The sequence below is a fragment of the Adelges cooleyi genome, unplaced genomic scaffold (genome assembly GCF_023614345.1).
Source record: "Adelges cooleyi isolate 19-005CV unplaced genomic scaffold, UGA_ACOO_1.1 ACOO_flye_CR_arks_rails_tigmint_CR_PRNA_2, whole genome shotgun sequence".
Lineage (NCBI taxonomy): Eukaryota > Metazoa > Arthropoda > Insecta > Hemiptera > Adelgidae > Adelges > Adelges cooleyi.
The window spans coordinates 3,323,463-3,349,887 of record NW_026095860.1 but is presented as its reverse complement, the minus strand read 5'-3'; the positions used below and the strand labels follow the sequence as shown (position 1 = coordinate 3,349,887).

General features: G+C 27.9%; 3 protein-coding genes across 7 annotated transcripts in view; 1 reads left to right on the top strand and 2 right to left on the bottom strand.

The window, feature by feature from the left end:
- Positions 1 to 26,425, top strand: part of LOC126833294 (COMM domain-containing protein 4) — a 27,192-nt gene extending 767 nt beyond the window's left edge. The window contains exons 2-9 of one of the 4 annotated variants that reach the window (XM_050564545.1): positions 17,136 to 17,289; positions 19,975 to 20,064; positions 20,275 to 20,346; positions 21,656 to 21,721; positions 22,638 to 22,677; positions 23,891 to 23,994; positions 24,503 to 24,740; positions 26,171 to 26,424. In XM_050564545.1, the coding sequence (XP_050420502.1) occupies positions 20,062 to 20,064; positions 20,275 to 20,346; positions 21,656 to 21,721; positions 22,638 to 22,677; positions 23,891 to 23,994; positions 24,503 to 24,740; positions 26,171 to 26,226 (579 nt within the window). In that variant the 5' untranslated portion in view covers positions 17,136 to 17,289; positions 19,975 to 20,061 and the 3' untranslated portion in view covers positions 26,227 to 26,424. Of the gene's footprint in view, positions 1 to 17,135; positions 17,290 to 19,974; positions 20,065 to 20,274; positions 20,347 to 21,655; positions 21,722 to 22,637; positions 22,678 to 23,890; positions 23,995 to 24,502; positions 24,741 to 26,170 lie in introns of all 4 variants that reach the window. The other 3 variants (XM_050564544.1, XM_050564546.1, XM_050564547.1) reach the window with 3 other exon arrangements.
- On the bottom strand, positions 677 to 9,652 carry LOC126833293 (uncharacterized). 2 transcript variants are annotated; one of them, XM_050564542.1, is made up of 3 exons: positions 9,564 to 9,652; positions 6,436 to 6,540; positions 678 to 1,764 (listed from the first exon to the last, which is right to left on the bottom strand). In XM_050564542.1, the coding sequence occupies exon 3, from the start codon at positions 1,761 to 1,763 to the stop codon at positions 1,143 to 1,145; it is 621 nt and encodes a 206-aa protein (XP_050420499.1). In that variant the 5' UTR covers position 1,764; positions 6,436 to 6,540; positions 9,564 to 9,652; the 3' UTR covers positions 678 to 1,142. The 2 variants fall into 2 exon arrangements, with proteins under 2 accessions (XP_050420500.1, XP_050420499.1); XM_050564543.1 differs by lacking the exon at positions 6,436 to 6,540 and having other exon boundaries at positions 677 to 1,764; positions 9,564 to 9,630.
- On the bottom strand, positions 10,226 to 19,579 carry LOC126833296 (uncharacterized). The gene is made up of 3 exons (XM_050564551.1): positions 19,508 to 19,579; positions 13,260 to 13,422; positions 10,226 to 10,557 (listed from the first exon to the last, which is right to left on the bottom strand). Exons 1-3 carry the CDS (start codon positions 19,568 to 19,570, stop codon positions 10,373 to 10,375), a joined length of 411 nt encoding a protein of 136 aa, XP_050420508.1. The 5' UTR covers positions 19,571 to 19,579; the 3' UTR covers positions 10,226 to 10,372.

Sequence of the window (26,425 nt, the reverse complement as noted above, 5' to 3'; positions counted from 1 at the left end):
ATGTTATATTTTTAATTTGCTATAGCTTGTTCTATTATTTTATTTACATTATTTACAAATCATTTGAAAGTTTTGAGTCTTCCATCTTCAAGTGAGGTATGATGTATTCCATATCATTGTTGTGTGTTGTTTACAGATCGGATCACATCTGTAGATGAAAGATACAAAAATTCCTAAAAATGTAGCAAACACATAGTAAATATGAAAATACCCTCAAGTCAACTCAATAAATATTATGGATTTTTCATTTTCTACAAAATTCAAAATATTATATCGTATTGCTTATAACTTATTATTTAGGATATTATGCTATAACACTTTTAAAACAACATTTTTTAATAAAATGTACTATTACTATCCTTGTTAGTAAATGGATTTTAGAGCTTATTTTTTTTTTCTCATTTAACTCTTTGTCTACAAAATTTGATTAATCCTTGATACTTCTCAGTTGGGTTGGATCATTTCCGATTTGGTTTGTGGTTTTATTTCTCTAATTATCAAAAAAAATGTGGTTTTTTGTACGATAAATTTATTACTTAAATATTTGTTTTCCAATTATGTAACGTTTTACTGCACAGTAATGTTAGTACATTTTAGTTAAGTAGTTCTTAAGCACGTTTAGTTGCTTCACTTTTTGTATAATACTATATTAATAAATAACAAAAAAAGCAGAACATAAAATATTGTTTGTAATTTTGTAAGGTAGACAGATTATATAATTCATCAAAATGTAAATTAATTAACAGTATATATTATATATATTATAAATAAAAATTATTATAACACAGTATATGATTTCTCGCTGGAGCAAAAAGGATGGAAGTCGGGGGGGGGGGATTTTTTCTAGAATATTAAAAATTTGGAAAAATTAAGCATCAAAATAAAAGCCAAATTTTATAACAACACAGAGCTGACTACGACAATTTAACATACTAATCAATACCGTATGCATACTATGCACATTAACATAACATTATTGTTACTACCTAAAAGGTAATTAATTATGGCTTAAGTAAGATTTTATCAGCATTACACGTGACTTTATTAAGATTAAAAACGGTCAGAAAATGGTTTACAGTTTTACAAATAAAATGTAGACAAAATCGTAATGCGCCTAACATAAACTATAAAGAAAACAATGTTTATTCGGTATTTCCATTGGCGCGTTTACCGCCCCATGAAAAAAAATCCGAACCTGTCCTCAAGCCATTCACACGAGTGTATCGACTGCCTTTCTTTTCTTCGGGCTCCTTTGACCAATCCGAAAACATAGTAAACAAAGCGTGTATTCCTTTGGTCACTTTGTTTCGGTAATTTGTTTTGTCTTCGGGTCTGAATCCGTTTAGATCTCTTTTTTCCATTTGGTGGTCGGTTGTATCCATGTTGTAAGTGTCCATGTCCATGCTCCTCTTGCCGCCCCAACTTGAGAACGTTTGCTTGGGTCGGCTGTTTTTTTTGTCCGACGATCGCTTGCCCCCCCAGCTGGAAAACGCTGGCCGTTTACCCAAATAGGGAAAATTGTTTTGCCTCTTTCCTCCCCAACTGGAAAACACAGTTTTTTGTTTGCGTTTGTCCGGCATTTCCATCCTGTCGATGTCTAGAAAATTTGGCGATTTTCCCAGAAAGTCGCATATTTCGGCGTTTGTGTCTCCTTGACATAAGTCGTAGACTTCTTGTAGTGTAACGATTTCGTCAGATTTGATTTCCCGGCTGGCCAGTTTCAAAACAACCAACAACAACCAGGGCAAACTGATTTTTACCATGCTGTAACATAACGAATCGTATTTTCTGTTTACAAATATTCAGTTTATTTTTTAAATTAGCACTGATTTTGTTATACATTTTAAAAGTGGACGTCGCGCCATTAAGGAAATTCCTTAAAAAAAAGGCAATTATTTAATAAAACATGATATTCAGCTAAAATGTTCAGTCGTGTATTTTTTATGAAAAAATTAGAAATGATTAATATTATAATAAAAATATATACAGGGTGTTCCAGCATGAATGGTAAGTAATAGGTGATTCGATATCTGGGGGACCCCCAAATAAGCCCCCCGTCAGATAGCGATGTAAGAAAATAAATAATCACAAAATTATATCAATATAAATAACCTAATGCATATATGCACTTACATGCAGTGAAGGGCATAGGTAGCAAAACAAAATCCACATTTACCAATAGCCTTTAGGTCTAAAAAAGTTTTTTTTTATTTGAAGATAAAAAATGTACGTTTTAACCCCCAAAAAAATTTTATTTTGAAAAAAGTGTTCTATTTACATAACCCAAGAAAACCTAAGGTGTTGCTAACTTTGCAATTCATCACAGAATACCGATTATATTATAATAAAATAATTTTGCAGTGCTAAAGAGTGAGGTACATTCTATTGTTTAGCTGTATATTGTTTTTTTTTTGAAGTTTTTCATCCCTGCATAAAATAGTAAAATAAGCTAATAAGATTTTGTATAATGTGTGTAAGTTGTCTAAAGTGTAGGAGAGTTAATGTAATTTGTGGTTTACCTTTATGATTTAATCAAAAAACTAGAGTGATGACAATTTTTCAATATTTGTATGATATTTATTCAAATAATGAGATTTACGATTTATAACCCAACTGATTGAAAAAAACATAATAATAAAATGTAAAAAGATAATAAAAAATTAGTTTAATTGCGCAATTATAATTGAGTTAAGAACCGTGGAAGCTGGAAATATAATGCTAACCGCTAGTTACCTGTGGGAATAATTACACTATATAAATTGCGGTATAGCCATTATATAACTTCCTCGGGATTAATATTGCTGATGACTTAGTAAATATTTTGGCACAAAGATAAATGGTGCCTTCAAGTTATAATAATTGCCAGTAGTTTTAATCGCAGTTTGGAATTGTAAAGAAAATATAAACATGGACTTTTATTGAATTATTCATGATAAGGGGCGATTGGTGTTGTTTGAAAGTTGATCACTATTGTTTCCATTTGTTTGCATCAAATTTACTATGCAGCTAACTAGGTACAAGTTTTAAATTTACTATGAAATATTATTACAAACCGTTATTTTGTAGTTCTAAGACAGATGTATTAAAGACAGTCTTAGTCATGGTTGCAAACTAATACACCTATGAAAACCTATCTACATGTTTGCTACTATGCATTTTTTTTTTACGTAGGCGTGGTAATATTGTTCACACTGTGGACTTTGCATTAAAAAAACGTCAAATTATATTCCCTTTGGGGTAAACTTTAACAAGGATGTCTAAGATATGACGACATACGCCTTTCTTTTATGTCACAGGAGACCACGCCAACAGTTCATTTTCCATACAAGTGATTTTGATTAATAACCGAAAAATATAATATAATATTTGGATAACAAAGTATGTGTTATGTGTATTTATAATCAAACCGTGCAAATAAAAATTTAATACTCTTTATAGGTATAGTTAAGTAACGATTTTGCACTTTTGATTACACGATTAAAAACACAATGTTATAATTTTAATTAATTAGTGCTATTAAATAATTTTATTTAAATTAACCTCTTTCGTTCACAGTTACAAAGCCTTGCAATACTTGAAATAAAGTGTTTATTAGAAATGTAAAAAAAATCGTATTTAAGCATTTTTTATTATATCCAAACCAATGTTTTTATAATTGAATAGTGTTCCGAGTATTGCCCAAAAAAAAATATGTATAATATTCTGATCTAATAATTAGTTACTTATAGAGTTCTTATTCGAGGTTATAAACAGTTATAATATGTATTGTTTTTAGTCTAAAAGTAACCGAATAAGTGTGTGTATAGTGTATTGTTATTATCTTAAATAAGCAATCCTATTATCAATTTAAATGAAAAACCATTTTTTAAATTTATTTCTCTGTCTTACGTTTAACGTCCGTTATTCCCACCGATTGGGGCTTAGTTTTATTTTCTTGATTTTACACTAAATTTTTACCAAACAATTCGTGTACCTCTTTATTATTATTTTCTACATTTAGTATACAATCAGAATTATAATAGGTATTGGGTACTAACCGAGAAGCTGTTTTGTTTGTTAAATAATGTTATGATTTTTTTAAAATACAATTAGTTCACTATAAGTCTATGCGAACAAATTGTAATTTGTAAAATACAATTTAAAAAGGTCTAAAGCGGGATTTAATAAAGGATAAAATTCATAAAGGCAGTATTTGCTTGAAAAATACGTCTTATAGTAATTGTCAATAAAAATCTCATTCTTTCTACATTTTTTATTTTTAAATATATTTGAAGAAATATAATCAACATCACTCTTAAAAGAATACACGAAAAATCTCTCTTCTGTAAAAATTAATATATATCAAATGTATACCCTTTTTTTCCTTCCCGCCTCAATACCAATATATTATTAGTTACAATTTAAATATAATTAGTTTTTACATTAAAACAGGTACATCAATATTATATGTCATTATTGTGTATAGTATAATACTACGTCCCCTTTCTTTCTATAAATTTAAAACTAATTCTTAATTAGTTTCACCACTAGTTTGAGCCACTTACTGTAACAGTACCCCCGATGATGAAGTAACTACGCATAAATTGAAGAACGGGTTTTGAAATGTTGCGATATTTTCATTACTCAAAATTAATACAACTTGATCAAAAACTTATCAAAGGGTTTCTATTTCAAAATTACATTATATTAGTTATCGTTGCTATAAATTTCAACCTTTGTTATTATTTAACATTATATTATATTATCGTCCTTTTGAACTCATAATATTTTATACTTTTGTATTGACTAGTGGCCCTAAACGGATATAAGGTATTCTCATTACAACAATAAAAAAAACATATTTTAGTTACAGAAAAATTATACTTTTATGCATTATTAGATGTAAGAAACATTTTGTCATGTTTTTAGTTGAAATACTGATAACATTTGGTCAAGTTCCAACAGAATCAACGAAACTTTTTTGGTGCATTGTCTAGTTAAATAACTTTTAAAAGTCGATTTTCCAATTTTTTTATATACTTTTTGTACCGTTCATAAATCAAATATTCTTTAAAAATATTAAGTCATTTATACAAAGTAATTTTCTTCTATTCCGTTCTGGAAAAAATATATGAATTCGGACATTAACAAAGTATGTTTTATTTATTCTGAACAGACAATTTAATTCCTTACTACCTAGCTGATATCTGTAAACTAGTATAATCTAGCTTAAAGTTATTATTTATTTTAATTTATTCTAAAATATGACGTTTGTACGGATTAGTAATAAGGAATGGATTTTGGAATTTTGTCGTTAGGAATTACTAGTGTGAATAAATTATTGACCAAGGTTTATTAGTTGTAGAAAATATGTCTGATTAACGAAAACTAATTATGAACCACAATATTCAAGCCTTTAAGACCCGTTAAGTCACGATGTATTATGTATAATGATTATCATATTATTTTATAAATTATGATGATTCGTGTATGACTTTAATTTTATGATTAGATTTCTTGACAATTCAATAAGAATTCTTAACTAAATAGGTATTTATATATTTCTTTAAAATAATTTCGTCAACAGTGAAGTGTTTAAAATTGTTGTCTGAATATTTTTACAAATTCTATTTTAAAACTGAAATTTGTTGTCAAGTATAAGTTTACATAATTTGATTATAACCTATTTCCATTATCTACTTCGCAAAGCAAAAATATAATTTAGGGCACATTATGGATTTTACATTGCTTTTTGAGGTTTTTGTAGTTCTACATTTTCAGATTTGCTTCGAAACGTTTTTTGAAAGTGATTTTATCACTTTCCGTTGTTATAATTCCCGTAGACCTAGGACCTCCCCCCCCCAATATAATACGTGACCACTATGCTTCGATACAACTGTAGTGGCTTTTTAATACTGAACCATATTTACTTTAAACAAATTGTGACGTTTTAAAAATTATGAAATCATCTTTTTAGTTGTATTTATTTATGTGTATTATTATTAGTAACGTGTAATTTTTGTAGTATATTATATTGATGTTATAAAATTAAGAGGTATATTTAAAAAAATGAATTTCAATAAGGTTCAAAGTTAAAATTGAATTACGTTTGCGTGTTTTTAATTTCATAAATGTTTTTTTTTATTTACAAAATAAATGCTTATTTTAGTAAGTGCTTATTTTTCGAACGTTATTAAACATAGGTACAATACAAAATATGCATTTATTGAAAAATAATAATTTTAAATGGATTTGCAAGTAAAAGCAATATTTATATTATAATTATTTATAAATATAATAAAATTAGTATTTTAACAATATTAAAGGCTCATACTTGATTAAGGTAATTGATATGTATTGAAAGAGAATCCCATGCTATTTGACCCATGTTTTGAAAAGTTTAAATATTTTAAACTGATTATAAATATATATATAAGAAAAAACAACATAAAGTACCTTTTGCCGTAAATGCTGTCTGTCGAGTTGAAAACGAGGATGAAATGTTTTTTCAATCAATTTGATTCACGCGTTTGTCGGATTATTATATTTCTTTAATTTTACCTAGAACAATATTTACAGCTTCTATTAATTATAATAACAAAATATTACCTTTAATTTAAGTCTAAAATAACGGCCACTAATAATATTACTTGAGTATTCAAAATTCCATTATAATTATTAAATAGTTTTTTAAAACAAGATTTAGATTGAGTCAAATAATAAAAGATGTATTTAGGTTATTTTTTACTTTTGGTTATAATTCAAGTAACAAAAAAAAATCTGTTTTTATAATCTGTATTATTATCGGAAAATCATTTTAAAATGATAAGCCAATATTAACAAACGGTAAATATTGAATTGAAATTCCGAGTAGACTTGTTAAGACAAATATATAATAATTTTGTCTATTTAGGATTTATAGTTGACAATTAAAAACTATCTTAAGTCTAAAATATTGGTTCTTAAAATATTTTGGATTCTACTTTTAATAAAAGAACAAATAAAAAACTCATTTGTTATAGTAAAGTTTGTCTAATTCCAGTTAAACGTTTTATGATGCCTAAGTTCGTTTAATGGAATTCTATGAATTTCGAGGGACCTTTCTTTACATTAGGAGCAGTGCGTAGCTTAGAACTTGATTGAAAAATAGGAATTTGAGTATAATAATTTAAGTATAAAATATAAAATACCCGGTAAACTCACAAAATTTAATGTAAAACAAAAATAGTTTTTTTATTAGCGGTTTATTTAATTTTGAAACTTTCATATCTTTAGATTGGTGTATAACCAAGAATTTAGCCAACACATTTTTTTGACTAAATTAAATTTTTAGTACCTGGAATGTCGCGGGACTTCGGAGACTTCATACTTTTGGGTAATTTAAAACAAAAAAGAGAAACGTCAGGATAGTTTTTTAAACTTTTCCTAGATATTCAAGATTATTTTAGTGACAATAAGTCATAAGTGCAACTATAATGTGATAATTGATTTTACCTGCCAAAAATAAAAAATTAAATAACTCTTAACTAAGAATATTCAATTAAATTTTTCTTCATGTTTCAAATATATTGTTAAACAAAAATTTTAAATTACGTTAGAAATAAAATATAGATAGTTTTATAATTCTAAAAATATCATTATTTCTTGCTAAATTAAACTTATGAAATGTGGTCTAGGGCATACCACTATTTTCCCCTTATTGACTATTTTTTATTAAGTTATTACTTATTAAATATTCTGACCAAAGTCAGTTTCTCGATAAAAAATTAACTGCATTATGCTAAATTATAATTATAATTAGAGCTTACAATAAATGGACAGATTTGATACAGTGACCTAACCTAACCTTTTCTTATTGCTTATTCTAATTATGACATTGTTGCAACATGTTTGACTTATTCTAAAAAACATAATAACATCCAGTTTTTTTCCATTGAATTTTAACATTACAAATTTTAATACTTAATATATTAGTTTCTAAGAGACGTTTTTAGATTTAATTTAAATATTAACTGTATTTTTTTTAACTCAGGGTCTGCAAGTACACCATACATTTTTTAATGAACCTACTAATTTCATTACTTTCATCTTAGTCATATAACTAACTACGACGCAACTACCTTTTTTTAGCCACTCAATGCCTAACCAGACAAGAACATTTTCTTAATAATTATTATATTAAAGGAAATAAAAATGTTTTAATTCCAGTCTAATTATTAGACTGGAAAACTGTGACTAAGACTATGAGACTGAAAATGAGTTAAAAATTATTTATATCTATTATTTAAATAGTGTTATATCTATTCATGATTAATTACATTGTACAACATAATTTGAATTTTTTTAGAACAAGAAACATAATACATCTAATTTATTGTTAACATCGACTGAATCTAAGCCTCAGATTTTGTGTAATATAAAGTTCTTTTGTAAATCGCTTCTAAACACTTAATAAAAACACTTTTTCAAGATATTTTCAAAATACTTATAGATTTTTAACTAGATCTAATTTTTACGTTAAAACGTCATATTATGATTTCTGTGATGATCTGATAACACAAATTGAATTACCAATAGCCAATCCTCATTGCTGTGCTAATAATTATACACTTTTTAATTTTAGCTTAGAACTAAAAATATAAATAACTGTGTTGCGTTCTCTTAAACAAAATTATTATTTTATTTTATTAAGAGTACAAATGAGCATTGTTTAAAGATAATCTATCTGAATAAAAACTCATAATGATATTTATCGAGGGAAAATATATAGCGATATTTGATATAATTTGATCTAAGTGCCCTTTTATATATTATGCCAGCAGTTTAAAGGAAAATTAATAATAAGTTTTACTAACATTTAAAGCTATTTTTATTCGAATTATGGCCAAAATTTGATAACATATTATTCTTGTGCTGAAGTAACTTTCCAGCATATTGAAGGATTATAATTTTTTTTTAATTTTCATGGAATGCTTACAGCTTTCTTTATGAGAGCTACAATTCTGATTTTTTTATTAAGCAAAATTAGCTCGACTCAATAGAAAAAAACCTCTTTAAAAAAAAACGCTTCGATGCGAATGGTAGAAATTAAAAATTGAAATCATAAACGCTTATAACACAATTTTAAAAACAAAAATTAAAAATCGGGTTTTTAGCCCCGTGTAGAGTAAATGTAAGACACTATAACAAAAATTAATTTAGAGTTGGTTTGTTAGTCATCTTAGAAAGTGACTGCCTTTTAGAAAAATGTGTATAAAATTTGGTCCTTTCCGTTTCTCTTAATTTTTATAGTTCAACATTAAAAATCTGAGTGGTACAACTATTATGCTTCAGTTTTCTAGTAAAAGTATTTACTACCGAAATCATTAACGTGTAATTTAAGTATGATCTAATCATTGTCACAGCCATAAAAATTAAATTTTTAGAATTATTGAACATAATTACTATCGTAAACAAATATATTTTTAAAAGCTATTGTGAATACGAAATTAGAGATTGAGAAAGATAGAAAGAGAGATGTAAGATTTAAATTAAAAATAATATTAAATAAAAAGTAGGTGTAAAACGAAATTCGGTTGCCTTACCTTTGTTGTTGCGCTGGAATCCCCACGGTTATTATCCGTCACTATCCGGCAAGCTTTTAAAAGGAAATCGAGGGAGCGCTTTAAGATATATACTCCCTCGAATTCTATGGGTGGTGCTTCATATTATCTTTCACAACTAGTAGGCGTGACGTTACCGCTTGCATTGTCATATAATTTTTTTTTTTTTTTTGCTGAACACAGTAGTAATATGCGTGAAGTATAATAATAGTGTAAAACAAGTGTAGCAGCGGTATTGCTTTTTTTTTATGTTTTTGACCATTGCCGTCGCGTGTTTAGTATAATATTTAAAAAATTATCCTTTTCCCCTTATACCTACACAGAGAAGTCAGCAAAGCATATTAAACAATCATAATCATGTATTTGTGCGTTTACATTTCATTATTTTATAATATCTAAAAGCACGGGTCGGACGCCGTTAAATTTAGCGACACAATATATATAGTAATAAAACTATTATTTTACACCTACATAGCGCTTATATGTGTATACTTTATTTAGCGGATGGACGGTTTCGGGATCATCAATTCTAATGTACCGGAATGATTATTTTTGATCGTGCAACCGGGGTCAAGTTAAGCTTTAGGTAAACAAAAAAAAAAATTATAATTTATTCATAATTTTTTTTTCAACATCACCTCAACATATAATAATAATATTAATAGTAGTTGTCGTATTTTTGTTATTCGACTATAAGATAATAATAATAATAATAATAACAATAGAATTCAAAGTAATTAGATCACTACTGCTCGGTATTTGTTCTTCCAGTTTGCCATCTATTTTGGGTATTATTTCACTTTGCTCTCCATTTCGTCCCTGTAAGTGTTGGACGAAAACTTCACAAACGTGGGATGCTTCCAACTGCTTGCCCTCCTTCCCCTCGTCACCCAGAAATAGTCGTCATCGACGTCGGCCCTTCTGTCCATTGTCACCCACATAGGTTCTTCCACGTACAATGGTTTTTCCAGATTCCCTAAAAACCGGAAATAATAACGCTTAGGTTTTTTAATATTGCAAAATATGTATGTTATTTTTTAACCGTCCAAACAGTTGCCATAAGCAACGACCTAACTGGGGTGTTACACTTGCTAAGCAAGTGAAAAGAAAAATTAATGACCGAAAGTATTGGTCTCGTATCCATTGTGGTCACAAGTTTTTATTTATAATGCTTTACTCGGATTTAGGCAAAATTGAAATAAAAGATAATTTAAACGATTAAAAGTTGATTATTTATTATTCACCAAAAACATTTTTTGTATCTCGATAAATAATAATAATTAGTTTATTTATTATTAATTATATGTAAACAATTATGTTTTTATATATATTTTTAATTTTAAGAGGACGTCACACATCCGTTATTTTAGATGTGAAGCTATAGGTATTTTCTTAACTGGTTTAGTGTATTGTTTGTAGTTGGCGTTTTAACATTTTGGATTAATAATACAATTTTAGGTTTTTATTGATATACTAATAGCTTAGTTTTTATAAATTCTTTAAATGTATTTATTTTTTCTATTTTTTAATACTTTAATAAAAATTATTTAATAAAAACTTATTAGATTGTATTACAGTTTATAGAAAACCCGACGATGTACGTTTTATAGTCTTATTTTTTTTTTTTAATCGAATATCTGTGAACGAAACCCTAGTAAAATACTGTATATCCTACAGCAAAAAAGTGATTATTTTTTTCATAAGGTTGTCAAAAAGTTTGTTAATATTTTAATAATTTTTTTTTTTTTTTAGCCTTTATTGGGAAATATGATGGCTCGACAATTACAATTTTAATAATTTTTAAAATCCTGTTTTAGCAGGAGATTCAATGTTTAAAAAATAATAATAATAAAAAATATTGGGAAAGTGGGTGCAACATGCGACTTGCAACCCCACACTCGGATAACGCATACAGAACATTATATTATTATAGTACATATTATTCACGTTACTTAGGCAACGAGCATCGAGATATAAATTGTACATCTACAATATTAATTATGTTACAATAACTCTCAGTACCTTATCCCTATGATCTCTAATTGTTTTTGGAGGTTCAAAGACCCTTTATGCCCTTACCAAACATATATTACTTTGAAAATTGTCCCATTCGATTTCGATATTTCGGTGCCGTTGCAGCATTTACAATGTTAATACATGTCGTTTGACTTAAAGTTAATAAAATGCAAATCATTTTACTATAAACTAGAAAAATATATTAAATTAACTAAAATTAATGTTGTAATATATAAATTACATTTCTATTAATACTAGCATTGTAAAAAATTGCTTGTTCTTCAAATTCCGGGCTTTCAATACTATAGATAAATACATTTAAATTTTAAAAAAAAATGTTTTTTTAACATTTATCAAGATATTTTTATAGACTCTTTTTAAACACAGCGATTCTGGATATGTTAGGAAGTTTTTGTTATACAATATATTAGACAAATTATTTTGTTATTTTTCTCTTATCAATCAATATAACTATATTTATAAATATCATCAATATGATTATATTGAATTATAATTTGATCTTTGATTTGAGATCAAACGTATAAAGTAAGTCCACGGTGGACTAGAAAAAACAATAATTTTATTGCGCTAACTTTCAATTACTAAAATTAGTATTTTTAATGTACTTATAATTGTAAAATGGTTAAAGGATATTGAAAGCGGTCTTTTTTTGCGCGGTTTTTGACCAAAATCCTGAGAAAATTAGCCTATATACTTAGTATGGTCCGATTTCAATTCAAAAAATATTTGAGTTTATCGGCCTCTTTTCTAGATTCTTGTGGGAATCGATTTTTGATTTTTCAATTAAAATTGTGCTTAAATCCTATTTTAATTTCTATCATTTTTAGCATTCACTTCATTGTATTCTTTAAGTAAATGAAACAGTTATTCAAAAATCGACTTCCACAATAACTTTAAAAAAAGCCGATGAGCTCAAATATTTTTACAGAATTAAAATTGTTCAATCGTTCTAAGCAGACGAATTTTGTTTTGTCAGTCTTTTAGCTCTTAATTGGTTTCTTGTATAAACCAAATGGTTTTTACTCGTAGAAAAAAATGCCTAAGTTCAAAATTATACCTAGAAACGTTTACAAATTCACCCGAAAATAAATTAACATGTTCGAAATTTATATAAACCACATTTTTCTTAAATATTACCTTTATAATACCCCTTATAAACTGCCCGCTATCAATTAATGCCCTTAAAGTGGGTGGTCAAATTTTCGAACTCTATGTTTCTAGAGAATTTTTTTTTAAAACACAAGTAACACTATTGTAATGTTAGCACTATTGTTAATATCTCCGTATAACAAACGAAACTTATGGATAATCTATATTGTGCTTGAGCTTAAACTTTGCCTTCCTCGTATTACGTCCATCCTTCATCTTGCGTCTGACAATAATAACAATAGTGTATAACACAAGTATTTTTTACTGATCAACTTTTATATGTCAGTATAATAATCATCGTGCTATAGTTATTGAAAAAAACTTAATATTTAGTATGTATATACAATTTATAGTTTTATGTTGTAACTGTACAAACGAATTGTATACACCATTATTATGTTACTTTTGGTTATCCATTAATCCGTGTTAGCCGCCATCAAATCTCCAAATGTGTAGTATTTTATTTATTTTCAATCATTGTAATATTATTACCGTGAATGTTGGCTATGTTGAATTTTCTGTCCCAATATTGTTTGAATTTGTTGGGTACTGGATTATTTCTGCGACCCCGGGAAGGCCAAAAATTTGGATCTTCGCTTCCGCCCAACACTGCATTGATATCGGCACGCGTTGTCCTGGCATCTCCGTCAACAAGCTGTTGAAAATATTTATATTTTTTATTATTCAAACAAATTTGATCAAATGTTCATAATTTATGTTGTGTTATATTTCTGTGACAATTTAAAATCTAAAAGATTCAATGTCAAAATAAGTAAGGTAGACCTCTCTTATAAACGTAAATTACATAATTTGTATTGTATAAAAAGTATAACTCTTATGTTAAACATTTAAAAAGTTATGAAGAGTTGTAAACAAACTAACACAGTGCCTTATGGATAATAAAAACTGTGAAAAAGATGATTTGCAAACTATAAGGATGCTATGACTCTATAAGCAATTTTTAAGAATATTAATTTTTTTTTCAAGATAATAAATACTAATGGTAGAACTGTCATTTTTGTAGTTAATTGGGAAGGCTCAAAGATGGACAATATGCTTCAAAGTATCAATAAGTTTAAACTTCATTAGCTTGATCGATTATCTAAATTATTAATAAATATTCTCACCGCAAATGTTATTTATAAACACATCAAATTGTACCAAGATGTAATTTTAAATATGCATTATGATTTAAATGTGTATCATGATTTTGTATATTTTATCAATTCCTATCCACAGGGAAGGAAGGCTCACTTTTAGTAATAACCTTTTTTTGTTTTTTCGCTTTTAAATTGTAATTACTTATTTCTAAAATTGATTTCCTTTCTCACCTTTTTATGTTTTAAGCTGAATTATTATAATTTCATAAAAAAAAACAAATTTATGAAGTATTTGTGATTGAATTTTGCGGCCGTTAATTCAGTTTTAACCAAAAAATATATAATTTGGTCTAAACAATTTTTTTTCCTTTTGATTTATTCTGCATCAACAATTTTTTTTATGAACGATGATCCGTAGGTATAATCATATTAAATTTTCATTGGTTAGTGCATGGGTATTTTGGATGGTTCCTTTTTTTACAGTACTTCTACCAATACTGTACATTTTCACACCAGGGTTGACTTTAAGAAATGACCATGTCTTTATTCTGATTTAACATTTTCCCAACACCAATACTATTTTTGTATTTTGCTCTTCAACCAATGTAACTATTTAACACAAAAATAAAAACCTAATTGTAGTGAATTCATTTTTTAGATATATCACTTTTCAATTTTAGGTTAACCTCATTTTAAAGTTTTTTTAACTGAGGTAGCCAAATTTTAAAAGTTTGAAACGTTTCAATGATGTTCCAGTTTTAGAGCTTGACAACTATTTTTTTTTTTACTTTTTCTGATAACACTTTACTTTTTCTTTTTATTCTAAGTTTTTTCTGACTATCAGTCCTGATATTGCCCAATTGAATTAAATATTTTAGGTCTTTGAGTATTATATATCAATGTATATCAAAGCAATTGTTTTGTATAACACCATCATATAAGTATAAGAAGAGTTTCTGTTTGTGGGGTAGGCGGATAACACTATGTTTCTCACTTAATGTGAAGTTGAACCCGATACCATTACTGACACTTAGGTAAACTGATATTTTATTGGCAATAAAAAAAAAATCACGAATTTAAATATATCTCCTCAATCATTTATTGGTATAACGCCGTCGATGGATATGCTTCTTTGTGATTGAAATCGAATGCCTAATTGTTGGGTTGGGTTAGGTGCTTTGTCTATCTAATGTATATTGTTTTTATTTATTTATGCTAATATTGCGATTTTCATATGACTGGTTAATTTTTTATTATAAAAGAGCACATTCTATGGTGTCATATTTAAACGCGTACAACGACCTGCTCGTTTTGGTTCACAGCTAAGAACTCGCGGGTCGTTTTTCAAAAACCATCCCTGTCAAACGTCAGGTTGTTAAGAGGAGTGCTTATGTTGAGAAGGTATCAGTTGTATAGAATTTACTGGAATGTAGACTAGAATAAAGTGTGGGATTTGGTTACATATTCGTTAAGTATGTATATAATAAGTACATTGATTTTATGTTACCACTTAATTAGAAAAAAATTGACAAAATGTCTGTAATTATTTATAATGTACTAAATGTGGAGGGTTAACATAAACCCCTTTAAAATGGGTTAAATCGGTATCAATTTCTGAGGTCTCGATTCAATAAAAAATACATGTGTTATTTCTGCATAAGTTCTTAGTAAAAATAAAAATAAATTGTTTAAAATGTATGAGGTTAAAGGTTCTATTGAATATTATGAGACATAAAAATAATTTTGTTTTCACAACATAAAATATTTTAGCGTGCTCTAAAGATATTCCCAGATGTCACCTTCTTAGGTATTGTTTAAAAAATAATTTTTATAGTCTTGAAATTTATAGAGAACAGTCATTAAACTTCATTGAGATATGACTTTGTTGTTATTAATAATAAATTCCGTGCTTTCCTAAAGTTATTTTATTTTATTTTTTATACATACTTATTTACTTTTATTGTCGTAACTAGAGATCAGACTTGTATAATATAACATAATTTTTCAGAATAGAAGTCATAATACAAATATTTCAAAAGTAGTTTTAAAAAAAAGCAATTTTTTTTTATGTCTTTATTTTGTATTATAATAAATTCTAACAAAAACATTAGTAATACAAACATTTTGTATGTAAACTTATGGTTTAAAAATTTGTATTTTCAGGAATTTTTTGAAAACTTTATATTGTACCTATATAATAATATGTTTATCAAATTATAACCCATCGTTATAGGTAACTATTATAAACGATTAAACAGTTTAAATTAAATTAAAAAGATATAAAAACGTAGTAGGTTTGCAATGATTATAATGTTTTAATAGAAACACTATTAGTGGTATACATGTTATAATTTACAAATTAAAAAAGATTAAGCATATAATTATTATTATATTATGAATAAGTGCACGACTTCGGACTTCTTTTATTAACAGTTAAATATACCGTTACAAAAATTTAAAGTTCTTAGTGTTGTGTATATATGTCAAGCGTGCATAGCATTTGTTAATAGTAATCCCATACCGGAAAAAATATTAATGTTTTGAAAGTGTTGCCATATAGTTTGTTAATATTTTAAAATCATGTTGTAGCAGGCGTACTATTTATGAAACATGTAGAAAATTTGATAATTTTAACATTTTGTTTTATTTTTGAAACATTTGGTCTACTGCTAAATAATGATATAAAAAATATTAAGCAACAAATTTTTTTGATTTGTTTTAAATTAAATTCAATATTTTTTTTACTGTATTGGATATATTGTAAGTGCGAGAAAAAATGGAGCTTGGCTATTAAAACTAAATTTCTTAATACAGCAAATGAAAATTTTAAATAAATTTGCAAGGTTGGAAATGGGCTAGTTAATTTTTTATACTACATACACATCTATTTGATATGCATACATTTTGGTTCTCAAGGATTAAGTATCTGCTCATGTCTTACCTCCAATTACACTAAAAAAAAATAGGTATCCCAAAACATATTGAAATTAAACTTTTTTAAATTAAGTGACACTTATCTTGTAACACAATCGATTAAGTATTTTTCCTGCGTTATTTTGTTTATATCTTACTAGTTTTCCCCAAAATATTGACTTGGCCCTTTTTATTACGCACGCCCAATATTTGTAATATTTTTTTTATTTTACAACAAACATTATTTTTGTCTAACTATAAAAGTCTAATAACCGTAAAATAATTTAAATTATAATTTACTTACGAGCCGGTTTTGTTTGTGGTCAATTTACATAACCAACATTTTTTTTTCCAGGCTTGACAGCTCTTTGTAATGGAAATTTCTAAATTGCCTTTCTTACTCGATTGTATGCATTTTGTTTCGACTCGAAAAAATAATTCAAAATTTATCAAATCGTGACGGAGAGAATATGAGGTGCAGTACTGCAGTAGCAATTTAATAGTGGCAAGTATGCAGTTCATCATATCAACGCCTTAGTGTATATTTTGATTAACTACATTTCCACTTGGTCGTTGCACTTCAAGTCGTACATATGTAGAACATACCTTTATAATATAATCTAAATTTACGGAAAACTCAATTGGTGGGTGTGATTATCGTAGAAGACCTACTTGACGAAAAGATGAATTATGTATCACACAAATGGCTTATTTAGCCGGGCGGGCACCAGATGAATAAACGCAAGGTATTTTCGTTTGGCTCTATAAAGTGGTACACACACGTTATTATTTATTGTATAGTACCTCCTACTAGATTCTAGAATATATAATTATATGTATATATATATTCATATAATATGTATATAAAATAATGGAATGACTATAAATTCGAGTACCCATGAAATTCGTGAGGATTTCTGTATACAGGGTGAATAACTTATCGTGAATCACTCAATATCACACTGGGTTTAATTAATAATTTTTTTTTCCCCCATAATGTTTTTATACAATGTCATCTCAATTTCTCACAATTTTGTTTGTTTTTACTCCCCTCCCAACTTAGTTTTTTTTTATAGTAACTTTTGAAATTTAAAAGGTAACGCATACATTTTATTAACTTTTTTAATTGAGAATAATGTACTAAAAATGTTGACTGCTCGATAACCAGTTTTAGATAACTATTTTTAAAGTTATAAGTTTAAAAGTTTGAATGGGCACAGATAAAAATAATACTACACTCCAGCCCTGAACTTGAAACTTCAATAACTTCAAAAATAGTTATCCAAAACTGGTTATCGACAAGTCAACATTTTTAGTAAATTATTCCAAATTTAAAAAGTTAATGATATGTATGCATTACCGATAAAGTTTCAAAAGTTGTTATCAAAAAAACTAAGTTGAGAGGGGGGTAAAAACAAACAAAATAGGTGAAAAATTGAGATCACATTGTATAAAAACATTATGTAAAGAAAAAATGTAATTTCTTATTAAACCCAGTAAGATATTATTAGATCACGATAAGTTAATCACCTTGTATATGTATCTAAAATAATGGAATGATTACAAATTTGAGTACCCATGAAATTCGTGTGGATTTTAGTATATTGTTGTTTTTTATTTTTAAAAAAATTTCAAGTGAATGAGGCAAATGTAAATTTATTTTTTTATTTTTGCTATAGAAAAACAATGACAAAGTTTTGTATTTTTGAGGATGCTAACTGTTACTTTGTAAGGCGATTGGTATAGGCAATTAGTTGCAGAAAAAAAGTAATTTCTCACCACTAATATGGTTGTACCAAAAATTGTCTACATTAAAAATTATTCCGTGCATAATACTCTTTAAATAGTTCGGTATAGGCAATTTTAATCAAAAACTTGATTAGAGCTTAATTTATTTTATGTGTTTTTTAGTATATAGTATTGAGGATTGGTAATATTTTTATCGGACTTTCACGGTCTTTGTTAATAATAAATAGCTTTGAGAAGGTGTATAATAAGTTTTTGTCTTTATATTAATTCAAACATCATATTTATATGATAAGGATATTTAGATATATTTGCAGAATGATAACTCTTGTTTTTGTCAAAAAAACGTCGTTAGTAATTTTGGAAATCCTAACTTTTTAAAATAGTATTTTAAAAAATGTAAACCCATTTCTTTAACTTAAGACTCAAATTAGAAAATTAGTACTTTTCACTGAGGAAAAATTGTACATTTTTACATCTAACCTTATTTTATTCTCTATTTAATCGAGAAAAATCATACCTACCTTTTTTTAACTACCTAGTGAGAACAATTTTTTTATTCGAGATAAAGTTAATTTATAGGTCTAAATTAAATGTAATATCCTGGCCTAAACTTTGTCCTGTCTCCGTTCTAAAAATGTTGTATTTACCTAATTAAATTATTTAAACTTATACAATATAAAGCAACACAATTTTGGAACACAAACCAATATTAATTAATTTTTTTTTGCTGAATTTGGCCTTGGAATTTTTCTAGTAGTTTTGTTTTAAAAAATTTCAAATTTGTAAAAACACATTTTTGTGATTTTTTCAGCGTGTGTTATTAGGTTTGAAATATTTTCTATAATTTGTGATTTATGTTTTAAATTGTTTACAACATGAAAGTTGCTAAAAATAAAATGTTGATGCCTGGTTCGGATTTAGTGAAAATAAATATTATAAAATTATTGTTAACTACAAAATACATAAGAATGTACTTGCCTGTATAATATAGACGATTCCTATTAGGTAAAACATCTTGGTCCTAGCGTCCATTAGCTCCATGGCGTCCAACAACGAAATGTCCCATTTTCCATAGGGTTCTTGTTGTATTTATAGACTTATACCTTCCATATTATTTCTATTATGCGTGTGTATACCTTTACACTCGGACACACCGGGTGACCGCGATGATTAACTCGGGGATTGCTACCGATTCCCCGTTTAATCTCGTTCATGACGTTGTACACATACCCTTAGGTTGTGGTATTATTACACGGACCGGCCTCTCGGTTACCCTATGTCCCCTCAAGGAAATTCCCAGGACAAGGATTACGAGGGGAAAAGTAATATTAAATTAAAAAAACCTAAAAAGTATACACACATACTATTTTTTTGTATTATATATATTTGACTTGGAAACAAATTCCTCGCACTGTATAGGTTGATATTATATTTGCTTTCTACAGGTTTCTGCTGTTCGTAGGCTGGTCCTCTGGGAAAAACATTTCTCTCGGCGTGGAGGGTTGACGTTGGTCGTCGAAAGCTCAGCTACAATGGTGAGTTAAACAATACTTAGCTACATTATTGTACTCGTGTATAATTAATCTTATATAACCTCGCCGTTATTCGCTCTGTCAGTCACGTTTCCGCGTAGACTATACTTAAACGCTTAAGACTAGACACTGCGCGATAACGTGGGGCATCTCGAGTACACGGACGTTAATGTAAACCATCCATTATTATTTGTTTTGTACCTAAACTTATAGAAATTCAAATTCTGTGGAGGCGGAGACTGTCCGGAGTGGTTGCTGGTCCAGATCAACGCTCTATCGAGAATGGTAAACAAACATACGTTATCAGATTAATAATAATAATAATAATCTCCTCGTTTTTGAGAAATCTGACACTTTTTGCCACCTGTAGGATTTTGTAATTACTATTTTAGTCAAATAAGTAATCCCTTTTCTCAATTTTTTTTTTAAATTAAGTATACAAATTACGTTGAACGTAGTACGTTCTAAATGGATTTAAAAAATGACAAGTGATGAATACCAAAAACGTACAAGTGACATTTAAAAAAAAAAAAACAGTTTTAATCGTGTAATACTTTCCGATGTAACCTACTTCTATCTGTGTTCGTTTTACTGTTTCTCAACATTTTTTTGTAAGAGTTAATGTACTTGACGGATAATGACTAGTCAAAGAAAAAATCATTTTCATTTGGCTCACTTGTATAATTGTATTAAAGTCTCTGCGACCCTTTTAAATCTTGCCACTTCATTAATCTACCTTGGCTATGTTCGTGTATTTAGTTATCAATTAAAAGAAAACATTGGCACTTATCTCATTTATTTAATTGCAGTCCTAAAAAAAAGTCAATGTAAATAGCCAATACATTTTTTTCAAAGATATAATGACACATTTTAGTTTCAATGAAATACTTTCAACTGATATTACTGAATATTAGTATAATTTTTTGGTCGTTACTAGTTACTACAAAATAAGCACTAGGTATGTCATAAAGTACTCCTAATCGGTTTCAATTTTCTTTAAATGAGTAAAAAGAAAACTATTTTTTTTTTTAGATTCTTTTTGTTTTCTTATGTTTGATAAAAAATTATAGAAAAAATGAAATTCGTTATTGTTTGTAGGGACGAGCAAAGTAACTCGGTCATTTATTCAAGACTAAAAAAAATAATTTAACATTTTTGAAAAGAACTTTTCGTGCGCTGACCAAAAATAATGTTGCTATATACAATACAATAAATTTTGGTTTTGAATTGAGGTTATAACATACATTTTCCCATACCAATCATATTATAAATAAATCATTATTATATAAGTGATAGTAATAATAGTAATAATAAAATTATAAGTGTGTACATACTAAACAATTTAATTAATTTAAGTTGAAAGTTTTTTTTATATAAAACTTTTTTTTCACAAAATGTACCTAATAAAAATATGTTTTGATGTATTGTTATAACAATACATTATATGTATAATCATAATGAATGTGTTGTCATTAACGCCAAGCGTCGGTTTACCTATTGTTGTAAAATGAATAAGACGTTTATTATTAAAACCGTGTGTTTAGGTCCGTGTTAAAAACGTTTTCTTATATCGTCTATTGTTTATCCATTTTAGACATCAATTAAAATGAAGCTTTTAGCGCAGCACACGGTAAATTCATTGCTCGACCAGCCGTTCAACGTAAGTTTTCATTATTTTTCCATTATTATTATGCTTTTATTCGCCATTTTAATTAATAATATCCCTCACAGATATAAATTACAACGTTTTCAGGACATAATTTTTTTTTTAGTTTTTTTGTTTTCCTCGTTCAAATAAACAACAATAAACCAATTCAACAAGTTTTTTGCTTTCTGCGACGGTCTTATTTATGGGCATCGCGTTGTTCGTTTTTTTTTTTGGAAGGGTTTTTTTTTCGTTTTTAACCGACTAACAATCTGTTGGGATTTGTAAACAGTTATTATTTTTTTGCATTATTATTCACCTAACGTCGCGTCGCTACGGAAAGTTAAGCCAAGTAAAGTTTTTTTTTTGTTTTTTTTATTGTTGCGGGGGCGTTTTGACGGTGTTGGTTTTTTTTTCTGTATTTTTTCCTTTACCCATGACCCGTACGAATGTGCGAGCCATCATCACGTGGACAAGCATTAACTCGGCGCGGGTAATACGATTTCGGGTTTGAACTTAATGGACTGTGCGCTGACAGCCTTTGATTTTTTTACTTTTGCCCAGCAACAACCGTGAATCGAATTACAGAGGACATCCGTCGCCCTTTAATGTGATAATGTCGTTAACGACACGGACTTTTAACGTATGATGTCGGTGGCGAAACTTCATTCTTTACTTGTTTGTGTACTTAACAATTTGTCATTCGCGGCTAACGTTTCTGCAAAATTAAGTCTATTTAAAGGAGCATTATCTTCTCAAGCAGCGTTTTGATGTTTAAATATTTATACATGACGTATACATATTATATCAGCAACGTGTAACGCCACTTTTTGTTAGCATCATGGTATAAATACCGTACTTATTATTGTTAAGAAATCCTATTATGGTGTAATGCAACGTTAAATAATTAATAACAGCTTTTGTTTTCTAGTTCGAAAAAGCTAAGGAGCTTATGGCCGATGCTAAGCTGGGTAAGTCAAATTGTTTTCTTCTTTTTTTTTTATGTGTAATACAAAATGTTACGGGTTTCAATTACTCTAGTATATTATATAAATATATAAGACGATTATCTAGATACATCAATAAACTATAAATTAATTTGACGGAAAATTAAAAAAAATAAAACGTCAGCAATTGAAGATAACGGGTACTTAGGATATGTAATAATATTATTATAGCTTTAAAGCCTAATGGCTGTACTTTTCGTCGTAGTCAACTGTTCGTTTGCAACAAACAACAATAATATTCAATTTGCAGCTTACAGGTGAATGAAAAAAATATTTTCTTACTTGACGAATAAAAATACAAGTTGTATTCAAATAATTTCAGTAATGAATAACAAAAAAATAATAAATTGTTCTATCATAAAAAAAAGAATAACCTAATGATGCCCATCTCTGTTATTTCAGAAATCCTATTTTTAAATGAACAGTTCTTTTAGGAAATTCGAAATCAAAAAAACAATTCAGTTTAGATTCCGTGCAAACTCAAAAATGTATTTTGACAAACATTCAAAAAAATATTTTACATTCAATTGTCTTATAGGACAGTAGACCAGTTAGGTTAGATTGTACATTGAATTTGTTATGGAATTAAATGATATTTTTCTTTTTTTATTAAACCATAATATTTGAAGGGCACAGGGTAGAACAGTAGTAGTCCATTTATGAAAATTTTATAGTATAGTAAAAACAAAGTTCGTGAATTCCTCTCTCTCTTACATAGGAACAAAATAAATCACATTAAGTGCTATTCTATTAAAAAAATTATTTATTTAAACAATCTATTGACATAAATAAAACAAATTAACGGCATATATTGAAAAAAACTGAAGAAAAAAATTTTATAAATGGGCTACTACCGTTCTTCCCCTGTGCCCTTCATTTTAAATTGGCGAAGTCAGTTTCTCTTTTTGATATGATCAATTCAAGAGCTGAGTTAGTGTTTAAAATATTTTTAGTTAAACATAAAAAAAACAAATGTTCGAAGCATCAAATCAGTTAGGGGTACAACACTACTACTACAGATATTATGCATTTAAAAATACTTATAAACCTTTCACCTTTCCTTCGTTCGAAAATATGTGAAAACTTTGTCTTGAGAGGTCTGACGACTAAACTGCTATTAGTCTTATTACGAGTTATGCGGTAAGTTGTTGTGTTTAATTAAACCGTATTTGTTTAGAGGGAGAAAATTGTAAAGCCTGTGTAGCAGCCATCACGTTTATTTTAAAGAATTCAGCTTGCCACGCTGTGCCTCAAAACTACCTTACTAACGAATTGCAACAGGTAATTAAACTTTTATACTTAAACACTGGTATCCATTTACATTAGCGTTTGACTTGATTATTTTTCCCAAAATATAGGTTTCAATGTTGAGAATTGTTTTTCTGGATCCCTTCCTCTTCCTGTTTGAGCAAACCGTTTTTTCGGTATATTACAAATTATACCTATTTAATATAATTTCCTGCGAGTTGGCTTGAAAGCAAGATAATTTAATTAATATATTTTTTCAGTCAAGAAAAAACGTCACATAAGTCTTGGTGATTTATGCTATTAAAATATATAGAAATTCTAAAAAATATTTTTATTTAACCCATAACTCGAAAGAAAAAATATTAAACAAATTTTTTTTTAACACAATACTTCATCGTTTTTATCATTGAAAAGTGAGTTTTTGAGTGAAAAAAAAATGGAAAAATCCTTTGATATTGTAACATTTCAAAGTGCAACTGAATTACAAGTGATTTATGTGTATATTATATTCACAGTTTATCTAAGATATTAATTATTCCAGATAGGTCTACCCCGTGAACACGCCTTGGCCTTGTGTAAGGTGTACTCGGACAATCTGCCCGAAATCACCAAAGCGCTGAAAAATTCTTCTTTGCAAATTGGCCGAGTCAAAGATGTGGACGTATCCAAAGAAACCGACGATGAATATTCAATGAAGTTGAAGTTTTCCAACGCTTTGGGTAAATTGGAAGAGAAAAAATTCGCCGTGACCAAAGAACAAATTCAGCTGTTGATCGCCGGTAAATAGAACTTTTGTTAAACTCAACGAAATAGAAACTTTTTCAAATAAACTATCGACTGTGAAAATATTAAACGATCAAAACACACAGATTATTTTAATCAGAACAAGTATACGATAAAAGGGTACATTTTTTTTTTATATATATGTATAAATAACTTTCGCCGTGCAATTTCGGATCTGGTTAGGTTCCTAACACATCAGACACGCGTGGGTGTATTGTACATCTTTGTAAATTAAGTATACTAAAACAATTAAGCGGCAAAGCACGTGAGAATCGTTAATAATTTTAATACGGCATTTTAAATACCTAGCCAATTATTATGGTACGCCGCAACGAGTGGCAGATGGCCTGCAGGTCTAACCGGATTAAAATATTTTGTATTAATTCGATTTATCTTTTCTCTTCTTAAATTTGCAACTCATGAATTTTAAGTAGATGGATAATGGGAAACCTTTCGGCATGATAATAATAATATTTCTAAGAAGCATACCGTTGAAAACGCCAACATTCAAAACTTAAAATACTTCATCGAAACGCCATCATATCCGTTTTAGTGTATTTTATATAGATTTGTGTAGTTAAAAAAAAAAACTATTTTTTTTTTCTAGTAAATAGAGTATATTTAAGTTAATTATTTTTTTTTGAACAATTACGTCCAACGTATTGCATTTATATTTGATTTATTATTAACTTGTCTCGAGATCAGCTCCGGTTTTATTCCCAACAACAACAATATACCTTGCTGTTTAATAAAGCATTCGCATAGTGCACTAAATAAAATAGTAATTAAGTGCATTCCGTGCGGGGCTTTGACTTAATGAACAAACCATTGTTATTTTCCGAGAAAATCGAAAAACCAAGACAAAATGATAATTCTATGTAGGTGTACGAAATTAATTAACATCGACAAGTATATTAATTTTAAGAGGTGCCTACCATTATTCCATGTTTTGAATCAGCATGACAGATTTTACTCGGCGTTTTGAATTTTTTCATAATTTTTATTGTTTCTTACTTACCACGATTGGGATACTTTGAGCAAATGGTTTAGGAATCGTGACCCTCCCCCCCCCCCACCACCAAATGATTTTTAAAATAAAATTTCCCAATTACACTTACCCAAAGTATAAGGTATTATAATGTCCAAAATAGTAGTCCTGGATTTTTGAAAATTACTACTAGGGAACGTTACAGATTTACTTAGTCTATACTTACGAGTATTACCCCGGAAATAAATCCAAGTTGCGTTACTACTTTGAACTAAAATAAACTGCGATAAACAAATATTGTTATCCTCTTGATTTATAAATAGCATCAAATTTATTTAATTACAGAATTGTGATCACCGGAAAAATAAAATAAAATGAATTTCTAGTATACCTATAATTATTTTAAATTATTAAATAATTAAATAAATTGTTTTTTAGAGTTCAGCGACGTCGCTGAAAGAATGACCGAGTTGGCCCATGAGTGTAAGCAATAGAAGGTTCAGTTCAGTTTGGGAAAACAAATGTTGGCAATATATATACATATATATCTATTGTAAAACTACAAATTATGTTTGTTAATGTTAACAAATTGGTCTATACTAAGTATTGTTTTCATGATGTATATGATTTAATATACATATTTAATAAATAATTTTTCTTATAAAATATCGTTGGGCTTTGTTATAGAATATT

Coding starts and splice junctions, on each gene's coding strand:
- LOC126833293 (XM_050564542.1), bottom strand. CDS start 1,763: ATGGTAAAAATCAGTTTGCCCTGGTTGTTGTTGGTTGTTTTGAAACTG.
- LOC126833296 (XM_050564551.1), bottom strand. CDS start 19,570: ATGGAGCTAATGGACGCTAGGACCAAGATGTTTTACCTAATAGGAATC. Junction 13,423..19,507: donor GAATCGTCTATATTATACAG/GCAAGTACATTC, acceptor TATTTTCAACAG/CTTGTTGACGGAGATGCCAG. Junction 10,558..13,259: donor CAACATAGCCAACATTCACG/GTAATAATATTA, acceptor TCCGGTTTTTAG/GGAATCTGGAAAAACCATTG.